The sequence below is a fragment of the Solanum dulcamara genome, chromosome 3 (genome assembly GCF_947179165.1).
Source record: "Solanum dulcamara chromosome 3, daSolDulc1.2, whole genome shotgun sequence".
Taxonomy (NCBI): domain Eukaryota; kingdom Viridiplantae; phylum Streptophyta; class Magnoliopsida; order Solanales; family Solanaceae; genus Solanum; species Solanum dulcamara.
Genome location: NC_077239.1, coordinates 3744818 through 3767754, shown reverse-complemented (window position 1 = coordinate 3767754; position 22937 = coordinate 3744818). Strand labels below are relative to the sequence as shown.

Genomic DNA, 22937 nt, shown 5'->3' with positions numbered 1-22937 from the left:
ACATTATTAAGCTTTGTACCAAATCGACCCTTTAAGGCAAAACAACTCTTAAGTGTATCCTCTCGTAACGAAAAAATTTATCCTCCGTCCCCACCCATACCCATATATTAATGTTATAAAATAAAATTATCAATTCTCTCTCTCTATATATAAAAATAAAATTATAATTTTTTATTTTAAAAAAATTCAATATTTACCTTGTATACTATAGTAATACTAATACTACTAGTTATTATACCAAATATAATTTTGAAACCCTCACTGCTAATATCTCTTTAAGTATGCCCAATTGTTGTGCAGAATTCAAAACCCTAATGGAGTCCGAAGCCTACCATCAACAGCCACAACGGAGCAAACCAAAACGACGCAAACAAAGTAACCAGAATTCAAGTTATAAAATTCCTACTTTGCCAGTAGAACTCATCATTGAAATCCTCTCGAGATTACCAGTGAAATCCCTTTTAAAATTCAGGTGTGTTTCAAGGCCATGGCGTTGTTTAATCTCTAGCCGTAAATTTATCAAGGCTCATCTCAACGCATTTACTAATAACAAGGATTCCACCCACCATAGTCGACTGCTATTGAGATTTGTTCAACCTCATCACCATCTTATGGACTGCTCCATTAGGTCTTTGCTTTATGATTCTGATCCTAAGATATTTCAATTGTCTTATCCTATGCAAAATCCCCGTAAATCTTTTAAGATTTTGGGTTCTGTTAATGGATTGATTTGTTTCTCTAGTGAGAGTGACTTATTTCTCTGGAATCCATCAATTAGGAAGTTCAAGAAATTTCGTGATCCTCAATCTGGTTATTACTTCCATGGTTTTGGATATGATCAGCTTCGTGATGATTATAAGCTAGTGATTATTTCCCCTAAAGAGGTCAGAATATATAGTTCAAATAGTGATTCATGGAGAATTATAGTACATGATCGTCAGTATGGTCTATTTAGAGAGGATGAGGGTATCTTTGTGAATGGAAAGCTTCATTGGGCTAATTCTCCTTCACAGGATGAACATTGGGACATCATTTGTATTGATGTGACCGATGAAAAATGGGGAAAGGTGGAAAAACCCTTTTATGGAGAAGGAGATTTTGATTTAACGCTATCTATGGGAGTGTTGGGAAATGATCTTTCTATTTTGTGTAATAATCAGAGCCTTCAAACACATGTGTGGATTATGAAGGAATATGGAATTAAAGAATCTTGGACAAAGATGTATACTATTAATCGCTCTTACAATTCTAGATATTTTTCTCCACTCTTTTGCAAGATGTCAAATAAAGGAGAAATCTTGATTCAACTTAATCAATCAACTTTCATGATTTATGATCCAAAAAATGATTCTATCATATGTCAAAAGGTTACTATTACTGATTATCCTTTTTGGGAGGCAGGCATCTACATGAATGAAAGCCTAGTTTGGCCCATTAGCCAGAAGGGAATGATGCAACGCGGGGTAAAATTACGAAGTCTAAAAAAGCTAACAAGGGTGGAACAACGGCTGCAACAACCACGTAGGTGGGAAATCCCAAATGAGGCCAATCATGCATTCAATATATAACTAGTAATATGAGTTTGCAACACATTTTTATCAATCATTGCTAAATTCTCTTTCTTCAGTTTCGATGGTTTAGTTTTGTTATGTTACTATTGCTTTCATATTTTCGTAATTGTAATTTATAGTAGTATTATTATTCTCTTATGACGTGAAATCTCTAGCTTCATAGCAAATATTTGTTAGTAATATAAACATATTTTAAGCTAACAAGATATTTCACCCTAATGGCGTCATGTTGCCTCGCAGTCTTCGGTAATCCAGTGACAAAGTTCATGGCTATCTCGTCCCACTTCCACTGTGGTATCTGAACTGGCTGTAAGGGTCCTGCTGGTCTCTGGTGCTCAGCCTTAACCATCTGGCACAGATCACATTCCGTGAATCGAAAAGGAACCCCCCCGGCCCCGCTTGGGAATGAAGTGCGCCTTCTCAGTCTGGCCGTCGTTCACATGTTGTATCTCTTTGCTTACCCCTCTTTACCATCATCAGGTCCGGACTGAAAGCACGACATGAATGGCAGGCAAAAGGAGAGCAACTTCAACTAGCTCACAGAAAAGTTCTGTGACATGGACGCCCCCGATCAGCGCACGAGAAGGATCATTGGGTCGGTCGGTCCTAAAAATGACGGCAGCGGCGGAGATGTCCTAAACCACTAGACGATGGGGGCTTGCTTGACCAACGAGATCCAATTCGGTATCTTGCGTACGAATACACTAAATTGAATCTTGCTTTCAAAAACTTTGTTCTTTAATATGAATGACCATATCTTTTACAAAACTATGTGAAGTTATGGAGGTACAAAAATGATCCACTACAACTTTTAACTTAAATCAATTTGATGAGAGGATACAGGAGCAGTGGAAACCACTTGTGATAAATCTGCAAAGACATTTTTATAAAATAGTGTACACTACTACACTTTTACAGACCGTCTTTAATTAACTTGAAAAAAAGAGGAAGCCACATCTCTTTCTAAAGATATGAAACTTGAACCTAATTCAACCCTAAAAGCTAACTTACGAAGAAAGGATTTTCCAAGTTTGTAAGCACTAAAAAAATTTGTGCAAAACATGAGGGACAAAACTGACGAACAAAGTCGATGTTTTATGAAAATCCGACGTCAAAACAATGGACCATGCAACGACAATCTGGCATGCCTCGGTTCCAACAACTCGACAGACTCTGTCATTTTTAAACGAAGGACATCCATTAGTTTAAATAATTTTACGAGATTGATATATTTATTTTACACCTAATGAGTAAATAAAAATAAAGTCAATCTCAATTTATTATTTTATTTTGTAAAATTATTTTTAACTAAATAAATATTTAAAAAGTTCATAAAATCGATCAGCCAATCCTCTTTTCTGATGAAGTAAGGGAAGTTCAGCCTATGGCATTTTATCATTCAAGGTAACAAAGGCAGAAATGAATAAGCAGAATGTATTTTTCTGCAGCAATATTCCCAGTGACTAAACACACTTTTGTGCACATGAAAGTAAAATTCTCCATGTTTTTTCTTCCCAATTAAAACTTCAAAAAGAAAACATAAAAGTAAAATTCTCCTATTCTTCTAACTTTAATCTCATGACGATATTCATCGATAGTAGCTCCTGCACAAACAATAATGCACTATCAACATCACAGGATATTTCAAGCTTGTCAATATCTGCAAGATAAAGTAAAGAAGCCAATGGGATAGATTCCACAGTTGTGATAATCCTCTTTCCCTTTATCTCTCACAGGGCGTATTAATTAAACAAACTAATCAATGATCACATCAATATCAGCTGAAGTGGCAGCAATTAATAGTCCTGTATCAGCCATTAAATGTGCCAGCCAATTTTTGTTAGGATGTAGTCCACATAGAGCAGAAGTTTGGGTTCCAATTTTCACCATCCCTTGTACCTAAACCAGTCACGAGAGATGACACCACACAATCCTTTTTCCAGATCCAAACCCCTAAATTATTAGGAACCAAATGCCTAATATGAAAAGAAATGTGAATTTAATAGTAAAGCAAACATATAAAGCCTTTTTACTAATCGACATTAGATTGAGTTTAGATGATCAATAACCAATACAAAATTAGACCCCAAAGAAGAACTCTTCTGATGCAAGCAAAATATGCGAATGGTACAACTTGATTAAATAACCACTACGAAGCATGCTTCACACTTGGAAGCCCACAATTAGAACTCCTGATTTAATGCATTGCTAGATAGGTTAAGGCATAACTGATTTAGGAGCCTAAAAAGGGTTTAAAATAAAGGTCTTTATGTCTCGAAAAAGGGCAACGAGGAAAAGGAAACAAGAAAAGTAAAAAAGAAGGCAAGGAATCACTTCTCACATTAGGCATCTTGCCACAAAATTTGGAGTGGTATCAAGTGGAAGCATAATTGTTAGAGAAAATTCTAATACTTGTACTTTTACATTAACTGAAATAGGAATAGGAATAGGAATATAAATAGTAATAGGAATAGAAATAGTAAATAATATCCTACTTGATAAAGGATTGTAATGTAGATACACAATTCAATCGTATTTTTTTCTATATTTCTCAAATGGTATCAGAGCCTATACGATCTTGATAAAGAATCAAAGAGCTTCTGCAGCCGGCGGGCGGCTATTACCCATATATGCCGCCCGTCTGGCCAATGATTATGTTAGCAAAAGTCGGGGTCACCGTGTATCTTTTCGGTGACTATTTTCACATATTTAATTTGCATAGCACTGTGCATCTTTCTCGTGACTACTTTTTCATATTTGATTTGCATAGCACAGTGCATTTTTTCAGACTACTCTTTTATATCTGATTTGTGTAGCACTGTGCATCATTCCGGTGACAACTTTTTCATATCTTATTGTGTAGCACCGTACCATCTTTTCAGTGACTACATTCTCATACCCGATTTCTGTAGAACCGTGTCATCTTTCTGATGACTATCTTTTCATTACCGATTTGCGTAGCACCATTCATTTTTCCGGTGCCTACTTTCTTATTTGTGTAGGTAGTGCCATCATTCTAACCTTACCCATATAATTTCTATTTTCCAATAGGGTCGTGCCATCATTCCGACCCTATACATATCATTCTCTTACTCAATAGGGTCATGCCATCATTATGTGCCTACCCATATAATTTTATTTATCAAATTGTCACCACTTCTATCTAATAATCCAGTGCATGAGCATGTTTCAGCCAGTTTTATGATTAACTTTTGCCAAAAAAAAAAGAAAAAGATGGACTCAAATATTGGGCTGAACTATAGTTATATTTTATCTCCTCTGGCTAAAATAGCATATGTCCGCTTTCTTCTATCTATAGTTGTCGTTCTCCATTGACCTTTTAATCAGTTGGATAATAAGAATGTTTTTCTCCACGGTGATCTCTAGGCAGGGGCGGACCCACATGGACACCAGGGGGTTCATCCAAACCCCTTCGTTAAAAAATTACACTGTATATATAAAATAATTTTTTTAATTTATGTGTATATATTTAACATTGAACCCCGTGAACATAAGCCAAAGGACTAGCTCATTGGCAAAGGGGTTCAATATTTTGCCTTAGCTTGTCTCAGCTCGCGGGTTCGATTCCGAATAAGCACATTTTTTTTAAATTTTAGGTTAGGGCTGTTCACAGTTTTGGTTAAAACCAAAACTAAATCGAAAATTTAACCAAACCGAATAAAAAAACCGACATTTGATTTGGTTTGGTTTGTTTGGTTTTAAATTTGAATAACCGATAATATTTGGTTTGGTTATGGTTATAGAAAAAAATAACCGAATAAATAACCGAACCAAACCGATAATTATATACATAAAATTTATAATTATTTATATGTATAATATTAGTTTTTCATAAATAATTAAAGATATTTTATACCTTTTAATTATTAATTTAATATTAATCTACTTATTTTTAAGGCCCAACAATCCAAGCCCAACTCTCAAGCCCAATTATAAATTCTAATAAACACTAAACAGCAGTCCAAGTCCAACAATCCAAGCTCATTAGCCCAACTCTCAAGCCCAATTCTAAATCCTCAATTCTAAATCATAAATTCCTAATAAGCACTTAAGCAGCAGGCAACAACATAAGGTAAAAGTTAAAACTTTAAAACCCTAGTATCTATTTTTCTTTTACATTTCTGTTCCTCTCACATTGGTTTCTCACAAAGTCACAGACTCACAGTCATAGACTAACAGTGAAGGCTCAAAAGCAACCTACTCCTCAACCCCAAGTACAAGATTGTCAAATTTTGAGAAGGTTTATAAGAAGTTTTTCAAATTTTAAATTGATTTTAAGTTGTTTTCTTTTTTGTTTCGAATGTTTAAGTTGTTTTCTTTTCTGTTTCGAACCTCTGTGGGCCGTGAGGAAAAAAGAGCTTCGTAAGAATTTGAAGAATGTAGAGAGAGAATATTTAAATTATCTCGGCTAGTCATAAACCGAATAACCAAACCAAAACGACAATAACCAAACCCGTGGTTATTATTTTACTTGGTTTGGTTATGGTTTTAGACATTTAATAACCGGTTAAATTGGTTTGGTTATGGTTTTAATCAATAACCGACCTAAACCGAACCATGAACACCCCTATTTTAGATAATAAAATGTTGAACCCCCTTCATAAAATTTCTGGTTCCGCCACTGTCTCTAGGAAGAAGTTTATGGAGCAACCACCTGATTTATTGCTCATGGGAGTCTGCTAGCCTTGTATGTCGATTGCGTAGGTCACTCTATGGTCTAAAACAGTCTCCTTGAGCCTGGTTTGGGAAGTTCAGCACAACAATTTAAGATTTTGGCATGACTCATACTAGAGCTGATCACTCTGTATTTTATATACATTTTGCACAAAATCTGTGTATTTATTTGGTGATTTACGTTGATGATATCGTTATCACCAACAATGATCAAGATGGTATCGCTAATTTGAAACAACATCTCTTTCAACATTTCCAAACTAAAGACCTCGCTAGAGTAAAGTATTTTCTAGGTATTGAGGTTGCTCAGTCTAGATCAGGTATTGTTACTTCTCAACGCAAGTATGCCTTAGACATTCTTGAGGAGACAACGATGGGATGTAAACCCATTGACACTCCTATGGATCCGAATGTTAAACTTCTTCTAGGACAGGGGGAGCCACTCAGTAATCCTGAAAGATATAGACGACTGATTGAAAAGTTGAATTATCTCGCAGTGACTAGATCTGACATCTCTTTTCCTGTGAGTGTTGTAAGTTAGTGTATGACTTTTCCTTGTGAGTCATTGGGATGTAGTTGTTCGTATTCTGCAATATAATAAGTCAGCTCCCGGTAAAGAATTATTCTTCGAGGATCAAGACCATGAGCATATCACCGGATATACAGACACTAATTGGGCAGGATCACCCTCTGATAGGCGTTCTATATTCGGTTATTGTGTTTTGATGTCGTAGAAGAGTAAGAAACAGAGTGTGGTTGCTCAATTTAGTGCAGAAGCAGAATATCGAGCAATAGAGGCAGAAACTTACGAGCTAGTTTGGATCAAACAATTGCTGAGAGAACTAAAGTTAAAAGAAACCAGTCATATAGAACTTGTGTGTGATAATCAAGCGGCCGTACAAATTACATCGAATTTAGTGTTTCATGAGAGGACTAAGCACATTGAGATTGATTCTCACTTTGTAAGAGAAAAGATACTCTTAAGATATATTGTTACCAAATTTGTAAAGTCACGTGACCAACTTGCAGATATCTTCACTAAGACCCTCATTGGTCCTCGTATTAATTATATTTATAATACGCTAGGCACATATGATTTGTATGCACTATCTTGAGGGGGAGCATTAGAATAATAATAGGTATATACAATCCTACTTAGAATAAGAATAAGAATAGAAATAGTAAATAGTATCCTACTTGGTAAAGGATTGTATTGTAGATATACAATTCAATAATATTTTTTCCTATATTTCTCACACAAACTACCTATAGGCCCTCCAACATTAACCACAAGCAAAGTATAGCAAAAATGAAAGATAAGAAAAATGATGAGTCTACATCGAATGTTAATAATATGTCATCATTGGCATCTTTGCTTATGACAAGAATTGTGTCATGCAAAATGTGCAGTTGAAATTTTTGACGGGTCAGGACATTACGGAATGTGACAAGACGAGGTCCTTGATGTTCTTTTTCAACAAGGGCTAGATATTTCCATAGAAGAAAAGTAACCAGACAATATATGAGAATAAGATTGGAAGATTATCAACCGTATTGCTTGCGGTACATTCAATCTTACCTTGCAAGAGAATAGAAGTATCCATACATAAAGGAAACTTCTGCAAATAAATTATGGAATGCACTGGAGGAGAAATTCTTGAAGAAACACAGTCAAAATAAATTATGCATAAAAAAGAGATTGTTACACTACACATAAAATCTCGGTAGCACAATGAATGATGATATCACCAGCTTTAATAAATTGACGACAGGTTTGCAAAATATGAATGTAACTTTTATTGATGGAGATATGACCCTAATGTTTTTAAGTTCACTTCCCGATGAGTTCGAGCTCCTTGAAACTACTCTACTTCATGGGAATGATGAAGTATCTCTCAAAGAAGTTTGTTCTGCCCTGTATAGTTATGAACAAATGAAGAGAGAAAAACAAAAAAGTGGAGAAGAAGAATCATTGTTCGTGAGAGGTCGTTATCAAAATCAGACAAGAACAAAGAAAGGAAGATCCAAGTCAAGATATAGACCCAGCAAAGATTAATGTGTCTTTTGCTGAGAAAAGGACCCTGGAAGAAAGACTGTCCAAAGTTGAAAAGCAAGGTCAAACCAAATAATGGAAAGGACGTCATGGATTCAAATATAGTTGATTGAGATGACTGATTTCTCGTTGGTTACAGCAGATCCATCCAAATCAGCTGAAGTATGGTTGATGGACTCAGCTTGTAGCTATTATATGTGTCCCAATCGAGACTAGTTTGTTGATTTAAAAAAGGACAATGTGGAGTTATTCACACAAAAAATAATAATCCTTTTACCACATATGGTGTTGGTTCAATCTGATTAAGGAATCATGATGGATTGAGCAGAACATTAATAGATGTTCGATATGTACTGGACTTGAAGAAAAATCTCATTTCTGTAGGAGCCCTAGAATCAAAGGAGTTCAAAGTCATTGCAGATAATAGGGTAATGAAAATATGCTCCGGTGCACTGGTGGTAATGAAGGCAATTCGAAGAAATAATAACATGTACCACTATCAAGGTAGTACAATTATTGAAACACCGGTTGCAACATCCAGTGATGATAAGGAGACAGAAAGGATCAGGCTATGACATATGCGCTTGGGACGTGCTGGAGGGAAATTCTTGAAAATTTTATTAGATCAAGGATTACTGAAAAGAATAAAAACTTGCAACTTGGAGTTTTGTGAGCATTGTATCAAGGGAAAAAAGACGGCTTAAATTTGGAATAACTATCTATAATACTAAAGGTATTTTAGATTATGTTCACTTTGATGTTTGGGGTGCTTCCAAAATACCTTCATTAGGTGGGAAACACTATTTTGTAACCTTTGTTGACGACTTTTTCCGAATGTTGTGGGTGTATACGATGAAAACTAAAGATGATGTATTGGAAATTTTTCTCAAATGGAAGGCAATAATAGAGACTCAAAGTGTCAGAAAGATCAAGTGTCTTCGTACAGACAATGGTAGAGAATACAAAAATAATCTTTTCCAAAAGATTTGTGAAGATAATGGCATCGTCAGACATTTCACCGTCAAAAATACACCACAACAGAATGGAGTGGCAAAACGCATAAATCAGCTTTAATGAAGAAAGTTCGGGATATGTTGTCCAATGTTGGCTTAGGCAAAGAATTTTGAGCTGAGGCAATAACATATGCATGTCACCTCATTAATCGTCTACCATCTGCTGTTATTAGTGGCAAGAAACCATTAGAAAAATGGTATGGAAAACCTGCTCAAGATTATAGTTCTTTATATGTATTTGGCTCAATCGCATATTATCATATAAAAGAGTCAAAATTGGATCCAAGAGCAAAAAAACCTCTGTTTATGGAGATTACTTCCAGAATCAAGGGATATCGTTTATGGTGTCCAAAAACAAGAAAAAATATTTTCAGCAGGAGTGTTACCTTTGATGAATCTGCCTTGACAAATAAGGTAACGATTGAAAATGTCAAACAAACTGATGGTGCTTCAAAGCAGGCGGAGTTTGAGGCACTCTTACCACTTATAAAGACGCAGCCCAAAGTTTCAGAAAAAGATAAGTGAAGGATATCCATGAATGAAGAAATGCAGTCCCTTCATCAAAATCACACATGGAAATTGACCCATCTCCCGGAGGGCAAGAAAGCAATTGGGTGCAAATGGGTATATGCAAGGAAAAAAGAATTTTCTAACCAAGAAGAAGTTCACTATAAAGCAAGATTGGTGGCTAAAGGATATGCTCAAAACTAATCCAACATCTATAGTATTAGGAATATTGGCAAGCTATAAAATGGATTCTGCGGTATATTCGTAATACTGTAGATGTTGGTTTAGTTTTCGAGCAGGAAGATAGTCATATCTTGTTGGATATTGTGACTCAGATTATGCAGCTGATTTGAACAAACGGAGATCAACTACTGATTTTGTTTTCACAATTGCAAATGCACCAATTAGTTGAAAGTCTACTTTGCAGTCAACAATTGCTTTATCTACCACTGAGGCAGAGTACATGGCAATTACAAAGGCTGCGAATGAGGCAATTTGACTTCAAGAGTTGCTTAGAGAGCTTGGTAATGAACAAGCAGGTATTACAATATTTCAATTAGCAAAGAACCAAGTTTATCATACAAAGATGAAGCACATTGACGTCCGATATCATTTTGTGCGAGACATCATAGAAGAAGGTGGAGTCATAGTGCAAAAAATTTGGACTACAAATAACCCTCCCATTATGCTGACAAAAGTGGTGACTGCGGTAAAGTTTCAACATTGTTTGAACTTGATGAACATTGAAGATTGAGGTTGAAGACACAATCAAAAGTTGTTGCGAGAAAGTTGAAAATGGAGAATCTTGCAAAGGTGGAGATTTGTTAAATTTGACAAGATTCTAGATGAATTAATTTGAATATACGGTAGGAAGATAATTCTTCATTGGTAAAAAAGTCAAGGTAGTAACTTTGTAGGTGAAAGTTTGGTAAACCATAAAATGGTTTCACAAGTTAAACCTTGACATTTTGACACATAGTGATATCATGGATGATATCAAGAAGAAGAATCATTCCTATAAATAAAAAAAATGGCAGCCTGATGCACTAAAGCTCCCGCTATATGAGGGGTCCGGGGAAGGGCCCGACCACAAGGGTCTATTATAACAGCCTTATTTTGCATATCTGCTAGAGGCTGTTTCCAAGGGTTGAACCCGTGACCTCCTGGTCACATTCCTATAAATAAGTAGCTCTTAATTTATTTGAAACACACCTCTTACTTGCCTTTTAAGGCATTTGATCTTTCTTCTCTTTTGTAGTATTTCACTTGTATTCTTTTGGAGTGAAATAAATATTGGTTGGTTGTGTTCGAGAACTAAGCAAAAGAAAATAAACTTTTCCCGATCCTCATAAATTCCTGGTGTTCTTTTTATTGTTGTCTCATTTACTATTTATTAGCTACTTTTAGATATAGCACTTGTGATTTCATCACTTTCTATATATCCGGCTTCGCAACAAAGGGTCTCGATAAAGTTGCTAACTCATCATGCCAAGCGTAAGTCGCATCCTTCAGTGCATTAGAATCAGCTTGAGGAAGGGCTCCAACAGTCGGTATCTGCCTCAAAATTCTCAGTGAAGATGTCTACAAAAAGCAGAGGTGGTAAAGAACTGCAAGTTTTTTCAAGAAATTTGCATACCACGTGTCTCTCAGGAAATGTGCAAGGTGCTATCCACCTTCGAAAAAGCCAAGGAATTTGTTTTTTCCCCTCAGGTGTCAGAGGATAATAATTATGACATGGTGTGATCACTAGGTCAAACCTGTTTAGACGTGATCTGGGATGTTGAATCTAAAAACATAACACAACAGAATCTTACCATTTTAACTAGCACTATATTATTATTTTTTGACAATGGTAACTGTTTCTCTTTTTTTTTTTAATGATCGTGTTGTCCAAGCAAGCTTTCGCGTACTTCGATTAATTTCACGGGATACCTGACAGCTTCCACCAGCAACAGATAGCAGGTAACTCTGTCCATCAAGGCTAGGAGAAATGGGAACACTGGTAAGTGTTTCTGTATCCATTATAAAATAAAACAGTGCATAGGTTTCACTGAAACCATATTTACAAGAGAACTCTCTATGATCTACTGTCCTGTGACTATAAAGAATCTAAAGCGTCAATGATAGAACAGTACCATTGGAATACAACTGGTTACACCAAAAACATAAAGTCAAAATACAATTCAACTTGACTTTCTCCATACTATCTCTATACTCTCATAGCATGTAAGGTTCCTCTCCTTCCAAATTGTCCACCAGATCCTAGCTGGGACAATTCTCCATCTAATCCTATCCTTTGCTTGTGTACCTGCTTCTTCCCAGCACTATATGTTGTTAGCATGTTTTCATTCTAATACTCCTTTGGAACTTCAAACATGGAAGAGAAAAACTATGAAGGAAAATCCAAACAACACTGGCATAGAGAAAGGGCTTTTGGTATTAATGTTAAAGGTTTATATTTATCATGAATACGAGAAAAAACTAAAACAATTTATTTAGGAGATCGCTTGTCACGTGATATCCCTCCCTCCCTTCCACTATGTCTGTGTGACATGACCAACGTGAATACTACTATATGCCAAATCTAATGTCCCAACAATTAAAAGCGATGATTATTCAATCTCAAAGGTGCAGGAGAGTTGATCAGTAGAGATGAATAAAATTCACATTAAAGAACTTGAAGTCCTTACTTAATGTCAAATGAATTTGTATTCCCTCTCATTTGATATTTGGTTAAATTTTAAATCCATTACAAAGTCAAAGACAAGTTGGTAAAACGAGAATTATGATTCAACAAATTGTGGGTACCCCAAAAACGAGATAGAGTCCCAAAAAGAAATGGAACACCAGAATGATATTGTGCTTACACACAAATTAAATTTCATTAGTCTCTGACATCCAATGTTTGGAACAAACAGATCCTACTTAAAGAGAAAATTATATATGGGTGGCATGACCTCATAATTTTTAAAGCTTTCAAACTTTGTATGACTATGCCAAATTAAATGAAGCGTCCGAGAAAAAGAGGAAGGTCAGATGCACTAATAATATTAGACATTAAGAGAAAAATATTCAGAAAAACTAACGAAGTAGCATTCTTAATTCATCCATGCAAATATGTATTTCCATCACTGGGTTAAAAAGTTCTTATTTAATACAACAAAGCTTAGTTTTGTCAAACCTGCATAGTGAAAACATATTCTGGAGCTAACTGTTTTATTGAGCTTGAAATGGAGACAGTATCAAGGCCTGATGCAACTACTAATGACGATTCATCCCTAAATTTTGAGAAAGTGAAATAGAAAGATCAGATATAATTAACATCTAATAGAAAGATTTGATCCAACAATACCTCCTGCAAATAAAGAAGTCATAAACAAGCTCACACGAAAATTAGTATTGCAGTTGCAAAAGAACTATTGCAGCGCACAAGCATAGACAGTTCCCTCGTTGTCTCGGAAGCAACTTCCTTCGGCAGAACCAATTTTACATGTGATTGATTGAGCATTGATCAAGTGTCATATACCTGTTACTTTTTCTTTTTATATTTATATTTTTTTTCTTCAACTTCCTCAGCTAGTTTGTACTTCCCATAATTCTTAAAGAGACATTTGAGTTTATCTCAAAATAACAGACAACAACAACATACCCATTGTAATCCCACAAAGTGGATCTGGGGAGAGAAGAGCGTACGCAGACCTTATCCCTACCTCAGAGGTAGAGATGTTGTTTCCGTTAGACCCTCAGCTCAAGAATATCCAAGCTATTTTAGAATTCTTTTGGAGCAAAGGGTATTCCTATTTGTTACTTCATTTGCGGGATTTGCTATTTGTTGTCATATTTTCTTCACTCCCTACTTCAAAATACTTCTCTTTTGAACCAAGATCTATCACAACCAGCCTCTCTACCCCACAAACGTAGGGTAAGGTCTACATACATCCACCCTCCCCATACCCCACTTGTGGAATTGCACTAGGTCTATTGTTGTTGTGATCTGAAAAAAACCATTGCATCACTTTAATGCAACTGTGTCAAAGAGCACTTTTATTTGTTGATACATCAAAGAGAATATTCGAGCAATCAATGCTTAAACTTGAATTCTACAATGCAATTTGTTTTCTTTTTAGATAAAATTACTGTAATATGATTTATATCCCTCATGTGCAACTTTTTTGATTGGTTAAAAAAAGGTTTCACATGAGGGATAGAAACTGTATTATAGAATTTATATCAAAAACTCAAATATCCTTAAAGGAATACTTGAATGTTTCCTCTTCCCTTCTTCTATTCCTAAGTTTGGGACTAGTGCAACAACATCCAAGTGTAATCGCACAAGTGGAACCTAGGGAAGATGGTGTGTAGGCAGCCTTACTCCAACCTTGTGAAGGTAGAGATGTTTCCGATAGATCTTCGGCTCAAGAAAAACATATAAAAAAACAAGATGTAAAGCAAATATCTAAGGAGAGTTTTGTCCCTTTTCTCTTGCTAAGTAATATTTGGGTATATACCAATTCTAAGCCTTCAACTCTATTATCGAGTCAGAATCAGACTTATCCCGAAACGAGAAAGATCTCCATTATTGAGCCTATCCTTATTACTTCGATTGTCTAGAGAGATCAAGTGCTCAAGGCCAACAACGATATCCAATATGTTCAAGCTTAAGATGAAAGGAATTTCCTACCTCCAGGACTTTAGTCTAGTGGTAAGAGTGCAACACGTGGTGTGTGGATTAGGCACGCGTTACGGGTTTGAACACTACCATAGGCAAAAGCATGTTGTTTAACTGGAGAAGGGTAGATCAAGGAGCATCCACTGAGTTTCGAACCATGCACCACTAGTTTCGGAGATTTCTCGATTATAGAAAAAAAAGTTGAACAATTTCCAAGAATTCCGAAAAAACTGTTTGCATCATTGTTCATCATCAGTAAATTTGTTCCACTCCACAACTTTTTCCTCCAAACCTCTGCCCTTAAAGAATTTAATTTGCACTATGTACTTTAGAGTGAGCAACATGTAAGGACCTAAAAGCCCTAATCTATGTGCAGCTTCCGCTTCAGTGAGATTTAAGATGACGAACATCTACAAACCTATAGTTAACAACGAAGTTCAACAACTTCATTGCACTTTGTAGGTGCTATTGTCTAAAAAGCAAAGTTCAACAGCAAAATAAAAGTGATCAAACAAAATGAGAAGTGCTTAAACGAGATGCATATATACATATCGATGTGTTTCACAAACAGAAGCCCGAACTATACTGCCTAGCTGCTAACAAAATATGCAGTGTAATTAAAAGACATCATTTAAAGTGATGAAGTGAGGGATTATCACTTCAAGGGTGAAGCCATGCGCTCCAGTAAAGTGTGCGCTTCAAACAATGAGGTGTAGAGTGATTCCAATGACAAGCAATCGGTTCTTTAAATTTCAACTTTGAGTTAAATTATATCGGCATTAGTGTCTATTGGATGCTGAAATTGTTATTTTAATTATAAGTTGATTATTAAAGTACTAACTTCATATATTTTGGTGCTTTATTGTTTTCAGTAAATTGTTCACTTCACTTCTCATTTTCCACTTCATGTCACATTGACTTTGGCACTTTTTGGCACTTTTCACTTCTAAAAACAATGAGCAAAGGAACTACTAATGTGGTCACTACAGATAAAAAGAAAATTTAAATCCACCATTTTCTGATTATTTCATTGCTTTAATACCGCCCGACAAATAGCTTGAAACACACCATTTGGACCATAGAACGCACTGGGATGCACAAAATAGAGAAACATAAATATACCAAACAGAACATACTTGGCAAATGCTTCACAAGATAGTGCTGCAATTTGTTCTGCATTAGCCTCTAGGATATCTGAAGAAACTGCATCAGCACCAACAAAACACAATCATTTGACATATAATATTAAGATAGCTTTTCAGTATGAGTGAACTTGCAGAAATCAATAGTACCCTGTCTTTCGGCAGCAAGAGACATCAATTTCTGTCCTCTTGACTGCTATTTGAGTTGGAAGTAAATATCCATAAATCAACTTCCTGACATTTTCTAACCTTTTATGGGGAGAAACAGGCAACCACTGAAGTCGCTTGTTAATACCTCCTTTTGGCCTAATAACTCGCTGCACAACAATGAGCAAAACAAGCTCAAATACCAGATGAGAAATGATGGCACATGAAACAACTATGCCAAGCAGGACCTTACATGATGCAGAGAACTAATAGTACAGTTAATTTTCCTTCAAAATCTAATCCAACAAAGAAAATTGTTCTCTTCTTTTTTTCCACATAACATGGTCCATTTGAAGAGGAGATGCACGAATGCCCAGTGCGAAGGTGTGAGACGTTGACTATGAATGGTTTCAGGAGTGGTAGAGGTAGTCCGGTGATGTATTGGAAGAAGATTAGACAGAACATAGGGCAACCTCAACTTACCGAGGACGTGACATTAAATAGGAGATTATGGAGGACATGGTTTAGGGTAGAAGGTTAATCGATAGTTGAGTGTTGTCCACTTATCCTTCCATACTAGTAGTCATAGTATTACTCTTGTAGTTTCCTATTTCTTCGATTTCTGTTACTATTTTTGTTCCTTCTACTTCGATTATCGTATTATATTTCGTAGCTACTGTTCCTTTTTAAGATGTTTTGTCGTGCTTGGTTGAGTATTTTGCCTTGGTTTCTTCGCTCTTGTTATTTTCTGGAGCCAAGGGTCCATCGCAAACAATTTCTCTACCTCTCAAGGTAGGGGTAAGGTTTGCGTACACACTACTCTCCCTAGACCCCACTTGTAGGACTACGCTAGGTATGTTGTTGTATGGTCCATTTGCAGACATACCACAGAAATAGAACCCTTATATCATGCTGTCTTCAAATTCCATACGAGGTAGACTAAACTAGAAATGTACTCCAGCAACTTGCAATCACCAACTCCATAAAAGTTGTCTAGAAAACAATTAGAGCGCCGTCAATGAATAGTTTGAGGTGTTTCTTTCAATCACCATAATCAAATTACAGAAGACAAGGGTAGAAAACATTGGGGTTCTTCCTACTACTTATCATGGTTTACCTCTAGGCGCCACTAATAATGACCTGGCAGCTTAGAACCCAGTGATAGAAAGGGTAGAAAAGAGATTTGCAGGTTGACAAAAGAGATATTTATCTAGGGAAGGGAAGGAAGTATTAATTAAGATTACGTTGTCAAGCATCCCCACATATTTCATGTCTTTGTTACACGCCCCAGTAAGTGTTACAGAAAATTGGAAAAACTTCAGAGAGAATTTTTTGTGGGATAGCTCAAACGGGGAAAGAAGTTTCACTTGGTAAATTGGGCGATTGTCACTACACCAAAAATCTCCTATGTAAACATCATCATAGTCTCTTGAAGTGGTTCTATGTGACCATTAATATATACTTCTAGAAATAGCTTCTCAGTGTGCAATATACTTCTTACAACCTCTTCCAACTCCTCCTAAAAAAGTTTTCTGACCTCCTCGACCTTGCTTGCGGTGCATATGGACTAATTATGTTAAAAGCCAGCCTTTCCACAACTATCTTAACGACCATCATACTATCATTCACCCTCCTAACCACTACCACTTGCTCTCTGAGTTCCCTACCAAAAGCCTACCTAATTACAGTTCCTTGAGCTTCGTGAGTACCGCAACTTAAACCCGTTTCTAACAAAGTGTATCTAACATAAATATTAGTTTATCCCGTGTTGAGAATGAAGAAGGTTGACAGCTGGATCAAGTGACATCGCAGCTACAAATGGTCCAGTGACTAAGCACAATTCTGTTAGCTAACTAATTATGGTTAAGAGAGTTAGTTAGTAGTTAGAAATAGCTTAATGATATTAGTTAGAAGATACTTGTATATTGTCACATCCCGATATTAATAGGGTGTGATGGGCACCCGACCCCATGCTTGGAGCCGAGCGAACCCGCTGCTTCATATTACATTCTCAATTTCTTTAGAATTTTACATCAAAAAGAAATGAAAAATATAGCTACGCTTTCCGAATCTTGCTATCCAAAATCTATCATCTCATAAAACTCATAACATACGACATAATAACATATCGGCTGGTGACGCTGCTTACAAAGCTGACACTCTATACCCACGACTCTGTCTGCAAAGTCTCTAACTTCGAATGAAACATCATAGCGCTTATAATCTGACTCGGCAGCACTCCAGAAACAAGTGGAGTTGTAACCCCGCTGCAACATCTTCTATAATAGCTTCTACTTATCTGGGTATACCTGCGCGGCATGAAACGCAGCCCCCGGAGAAAAGGGGGTCAGTACGAGTAATGTACCGAGTATGTAAGACATGAAAATCAGCATAACAAAGAACATAAGGTATGAACAACCATATCATAGAATCATAGAACATATAGTGAGATAAGAGAGTAACCTGTACATATGAGTGCCTTTTAGGCCGGATGTCATGCATGCTTGTCTTTTCCTTTAAAAACATTTCTTTTTCATATACATAGAAAATAAAGTCATATCACCGAACAACGTCGGCTCGCCCACATATGTCCCGCGTCCGGGATAAAAATTACTCCAACTGATCAGGTGGGAATGCGTCTATAGCGCCACATATACACCTCCCCATATCCCCCATATACATATACATATACATATAGACAGCATGCAGGAGAGCTCAACGAAAGTCATGTATCTATCGGAGTGACGGAAGGTCGGTAACCTCCGATTATATTATAGAACAACCATGATCGCTTTGTCTCACCTTGAAGGAACAATCATTATAAGATGAGATTATCAACGAAGGATAATATTAAGAGAACGTAGAATAAGGTCACAGTCTCGTAAGACGCCAAATCGTACACATATGCACATAGGACCAATTTTTCAAGACTCGTAGAATAATCGGAATGAGCTATGATTCAAAATCAGGACAAGCGTCATGTTAAGTGCCTTTCAAAAATTACCATGGATTATATCAAAATAAAACTTTTGGAATCATATACACGTATCTAAGCACGAGAAAAAATTATCCTTTGGGAACTCAAGAAAAGGGCCATCCTAGTGGCTCTACGAATAGGACTTCCTTGAAATTGTATAAAATATCATATACTTGTTTCATAAAAAAAAACATGTCAAAAGAAAGTGTAGCTCTATATACTTATGTCAAAACATGCCAAGAGAAGGAACGGTTAGCTTTACATACCTGTGCCGCGCCTTACTAGCTATGCTTACGCGTCCAACTTGTTTTTCTACATTCAAGAGAGTTGACATAGTCATTAGATTCACCACCATATACTTGTCTTAATCCTTCAAACAAATTAATTTCCAATTTGCCGAAATTTCGGCAGCATCTCCCCTATAAATACACCATCCCCGAGATCTCAACTCGGCCACCATGTCAACAAACATATCAACAACAACAACCAGAAGTATATATACAATCAAATTACCTTAACTTTACACAACACAGGCTCCAAACAACTAGCATAAAACTATGATACCAAAATAGAGTTTTTAACCTTTATTTCGTAAAATCTTTAACCATACCAACCGGGGGGTCGTGTGGATGCAACCAGCAGCACCCACACCCTTTTTAAAACACTTTAAATCCCTGCAACATACAACCCAACAAGCTGCACCCGTAGCGCCACAACAACAACACACTACGTGACTTCGATTTAGCTACTACGGCTTTAATTTAGTTGTTTCCAACATCATGCATCCTTATACATTTTCTATGCCTCCAGCCATATTTAGGACATGTAATACACCTCATAAAAATATCATAAACTCCAATTTGAAAGGAGAGACCTTACCTTTACCGAAACTCCCCAAAACTTGCCTCGGAAGCTCTCCTAGCGCGACTAAAACTTTGGGGCTGTTTGGTGATATTTTGAACTGCTACAAACCATAAATTTACATTACCAATACCTTCATAACAACGTGGTACACCCTATATAATTAATTCATGAAGCAAAATCGGAGACTTACCTTTTTTTCTCCCCCAAAACCGAGCTCTTTCTCTCTAGCTTCAAGTTTCTCTTCTCTTCTTCCTCTTGAATTTTCTAGAATTCTCTTGGGATAAGAATGACTCTAATGAGTCATAAGAAACACATATATATAGAAATATCTTCCATCACTTATCCATTATTTGAAAATAAGTCCCTCAATTATGAATATAGAAAAATGACCCCTTCTCCATTTTTTTCTACAATTTGTCTTTAAAAAAAATAAAGATGGCTTAATTGTCTTGCCATGAACACTCATCACATGGCCATAAAAGAGTGGGGCACACATACACCTCTTACATGAATTTTCTTGAACACTTTGTGAAATTTTCGTTTTACCCCTAGCCCTCCACAATACTACAATAGGCCACTTTGCGAATTTTCCATTTTGCCCTTTGCCTTTCCCAAATCTCCACACTATTAATATTCATAAATAATATTCATAACCAACTTGTATAAAAAACAATTGGAAGATGGTCATTTCCTTAACTTTACCATGGCTACCGTAACATATCCAACCGTATAAAATACGGGATATAACATATATATAGATGTCCAGATTCATTGAATGAAGATAATAGAAAATTTCCCAATTTAGAGCTCTAAAATCAATTCTCTCTATTTTGAGTTCTAGCTCAGCTGCAGATTTCCTCCATAAATGAAAGTAATGCATGCACATGAATTCTAATATGTTTCTAACAAAGTGTACATAAACTAAATATTAGTTTATCTAACACGGTAGCTAATATATATAAATGTAATCTATAGAGCCTCACATAAACGATAAGGAACAATAAAATACACACTCTACCACACAAGACCCAGTTGAATTGCAAAACATGCAAACAATTATATAGTAAAATACATAAAAATGAAAATCCACGAAATGAGGAAGAGAGGAAAAAAGAGATGGATTACAAATAGTGTTTGTCGCTGAGAGAAGCCCAAAGCTCGAACCAAACCGAAGCACTGATTTTCTGCACTGGGGACGCCATTTCCTATTATAGATACTCTGCTGATGGTTCTCATTTTTGGTTCATCGAGATCTATGACTCTAATTTGGAAGGATTTTAGGGATTTTCTCCCTAGAATATGTAAATGCAAAGGTCCTAAGCTATATTGAAGCATAGGATATCACTTTTCCCCTCTGCATCAACACACAGCCCAAACCAACTCTAGATGCATCACAATAGATTACAAAATCTTCTATCCCATCGGGTAAGGTCAAAATAGGAGCAGTAGTCAGTTTGGTCTTCAATTTTTGGAAACTCTCCTCACAAACATCGAACCATTGGAACTTAGCCTTCTTTTGGGTCAGCTTGGTCAATGGTGATGATATGAATAAGAATCCCTCTCCCAAATAAAGTTTACCGCACTTGTCGTATGGTGGTTTTCCCTTTAAACCCTAACCCACACTACCCTGGGATTAAGAACCCTGGGATCTAAAATTTTGGTGACTTTGTCCTTGCTGATCATACCTGTTATACAACGCAGATGCACTTGACGCAGATAGGGCATAGTTGGAAGACCTCTTCTGAAAGAAGGATCTGTTGCCCTTGCTCTGCCTCTACTCATTCTCATGTCCAGCTGATTTTGCCTTCTTTCTCAAATGTTCCTCCTTATCTTTCCTCTTCTCATCCTTTACCTGCTGAGTATACACCATTAATCTGGAAATATCCATGTCAAAGATCAACAATGCTGCTTTGCACTTCTTCTTCACACGTCTTCCCAATCCGGAGACAAACTTTCTCATCTTTGATCTCATATCTGGGATCATCTCTGAAGCATATTTGGACAGCTGGATGAACTTCAGACTATACTCCTTAACTGTCATACCCTCTTGTTTCAAATTTATAAACTCTTCTACTTTCGCTTCTCTCAGTTCTCTAGGAAAGAAGTGATCAAGGAATGCTCTCTCAAACTCATCCCAAATGGCAAGCTCCACATCATCACCTCTACTTTCTTCCCACTGGTTAACCAGATATTTGCCACATCCTTGAGTTGATAAGACACTAACTCAACCCCCTCAATCTATGTAGCGTGCATCTCTTTCAGGATCTTCCACATCTCATCAATGAAATTCTAGGGGTCCTCATCAACCTTAGAACCCGTGAAGATCGGTGGACTCATCCTCAGAAAATATCTAATCCTCGTGGCAGCAGACGGCTCTTGATAACTAGAGCTAGGAGTTGGTAAACTCTGGCTACCATTGCGGGCAGCCAGCAACTAAGTGAGCATAGTAATCTCTTCTCGGAAATCTGCTACCGAAGTTAGTGTAGGTTGAGTAGTAGGCATTTGAGGTGCCTCAGTATATCTTGCAGATCGGCCCCTAGTCCTCGGCGGGGGCATTTCTGTCTGTGGAACCTCTGTGCAAATAGTGTTCCTCTGACTTGCGGTATATTTTGGAGGCATTGTCTGCAATGTGTAAACACATGTATTAGAAAATAACCTTCATAGAGTTAAACTCTATCGCACGAATTCAGAATATGAAAAAAGTGAAACAATTCTTAATTTCATATAGCCTCTTGATTATAAGTGTGGTGCACAACACACCGATAAGCAAGACTCTACTAGACACGACTTCATAGACTCCCTAGGACTCTTGAATTCTGTGCTCTAATACCAAGTTTTTCATGCACTGGGAGGGTACCCTAGATGTGGCCGGCACTTGAAAACCATTATTGGCCTTCAAGCGAACCACTTGGTCCAATCACACTCTCATTCAGTCATATTCTATCAGCAGAAGACTCAACTCACAAGGATTCCATTCATAAATAAGGCCAAAGGCCAACCACATATCCAATTCAATAACTAGTAAGAATGAAACTAGTCAAAACGAACAAATCAACATCATCCACACTCTAGTCTATAAAGCCTCTGTCAATAATCCAAGAGGTGCCAATGACAGGTTCATGGCTACCACAAATCAAAATAAAGGAAAACAAACTCAAAGTTGAAAAGATAACTACGGTATCTTCCGGAAACAAGGAGGACTCACCAACTAGGTGGAAGTGAATAGATCTTCAACGGTGGGCCTGTTGATGATCTCTAATACCTGTCTCTGCATCATAAAACAATGCAGGCCAAATGGC

The 22937-nt window shown here is 36.7% G+C and overlaps 1 protein-coding gene, 1 long non-coding RNA gene and 1 pseudogene across 2 annotated transcripts; 1 reads left to right on the top strand and 2 right to left on the bottom strand.

Annotated features, from left to right (window-relative positions):
* Positions 1-259: 259 nt before the first annotated feature.
* LOC129881461 (F-box/kelch-repeat protein At3g23880-like) lies at positions 260-1680 on the top strand. Its single transcript, XM_055955663.1, has one exon. The coding sequence runs from the start codon at positions 282-284 to the stop codon at positions 1566-1568; it is 1287 nt and encodes a 428-aa protein (XP_055811638.1). The 5' UTR covers positions 260-281; the 3' UTR covers positions 1569-1680.
* Positions 1681-1728: 48 nt separating this feature from the next.
* LOC129881981 (mitochondrial fission protein ELM1-like) lies at positions 1729-20874 on the bottom strand (annotated as a pseudogene).
* On the bottom strand, positions 19038-19913 carry LOC129881460 (uncharacterized). The gene is made up of 3 exons (XR_008765588.1): positions 19829-19913; positions 19654-19735; positions 19038-19086 (listed from the first exon to the last, which is right to left on the bottom strand). It is a non-coding gene; the product is annotated as an uncharacterized LOC129881460 (long non-coding RNA).
* Positions 20875-22937: the final 2063 nt, after the last annotated feature.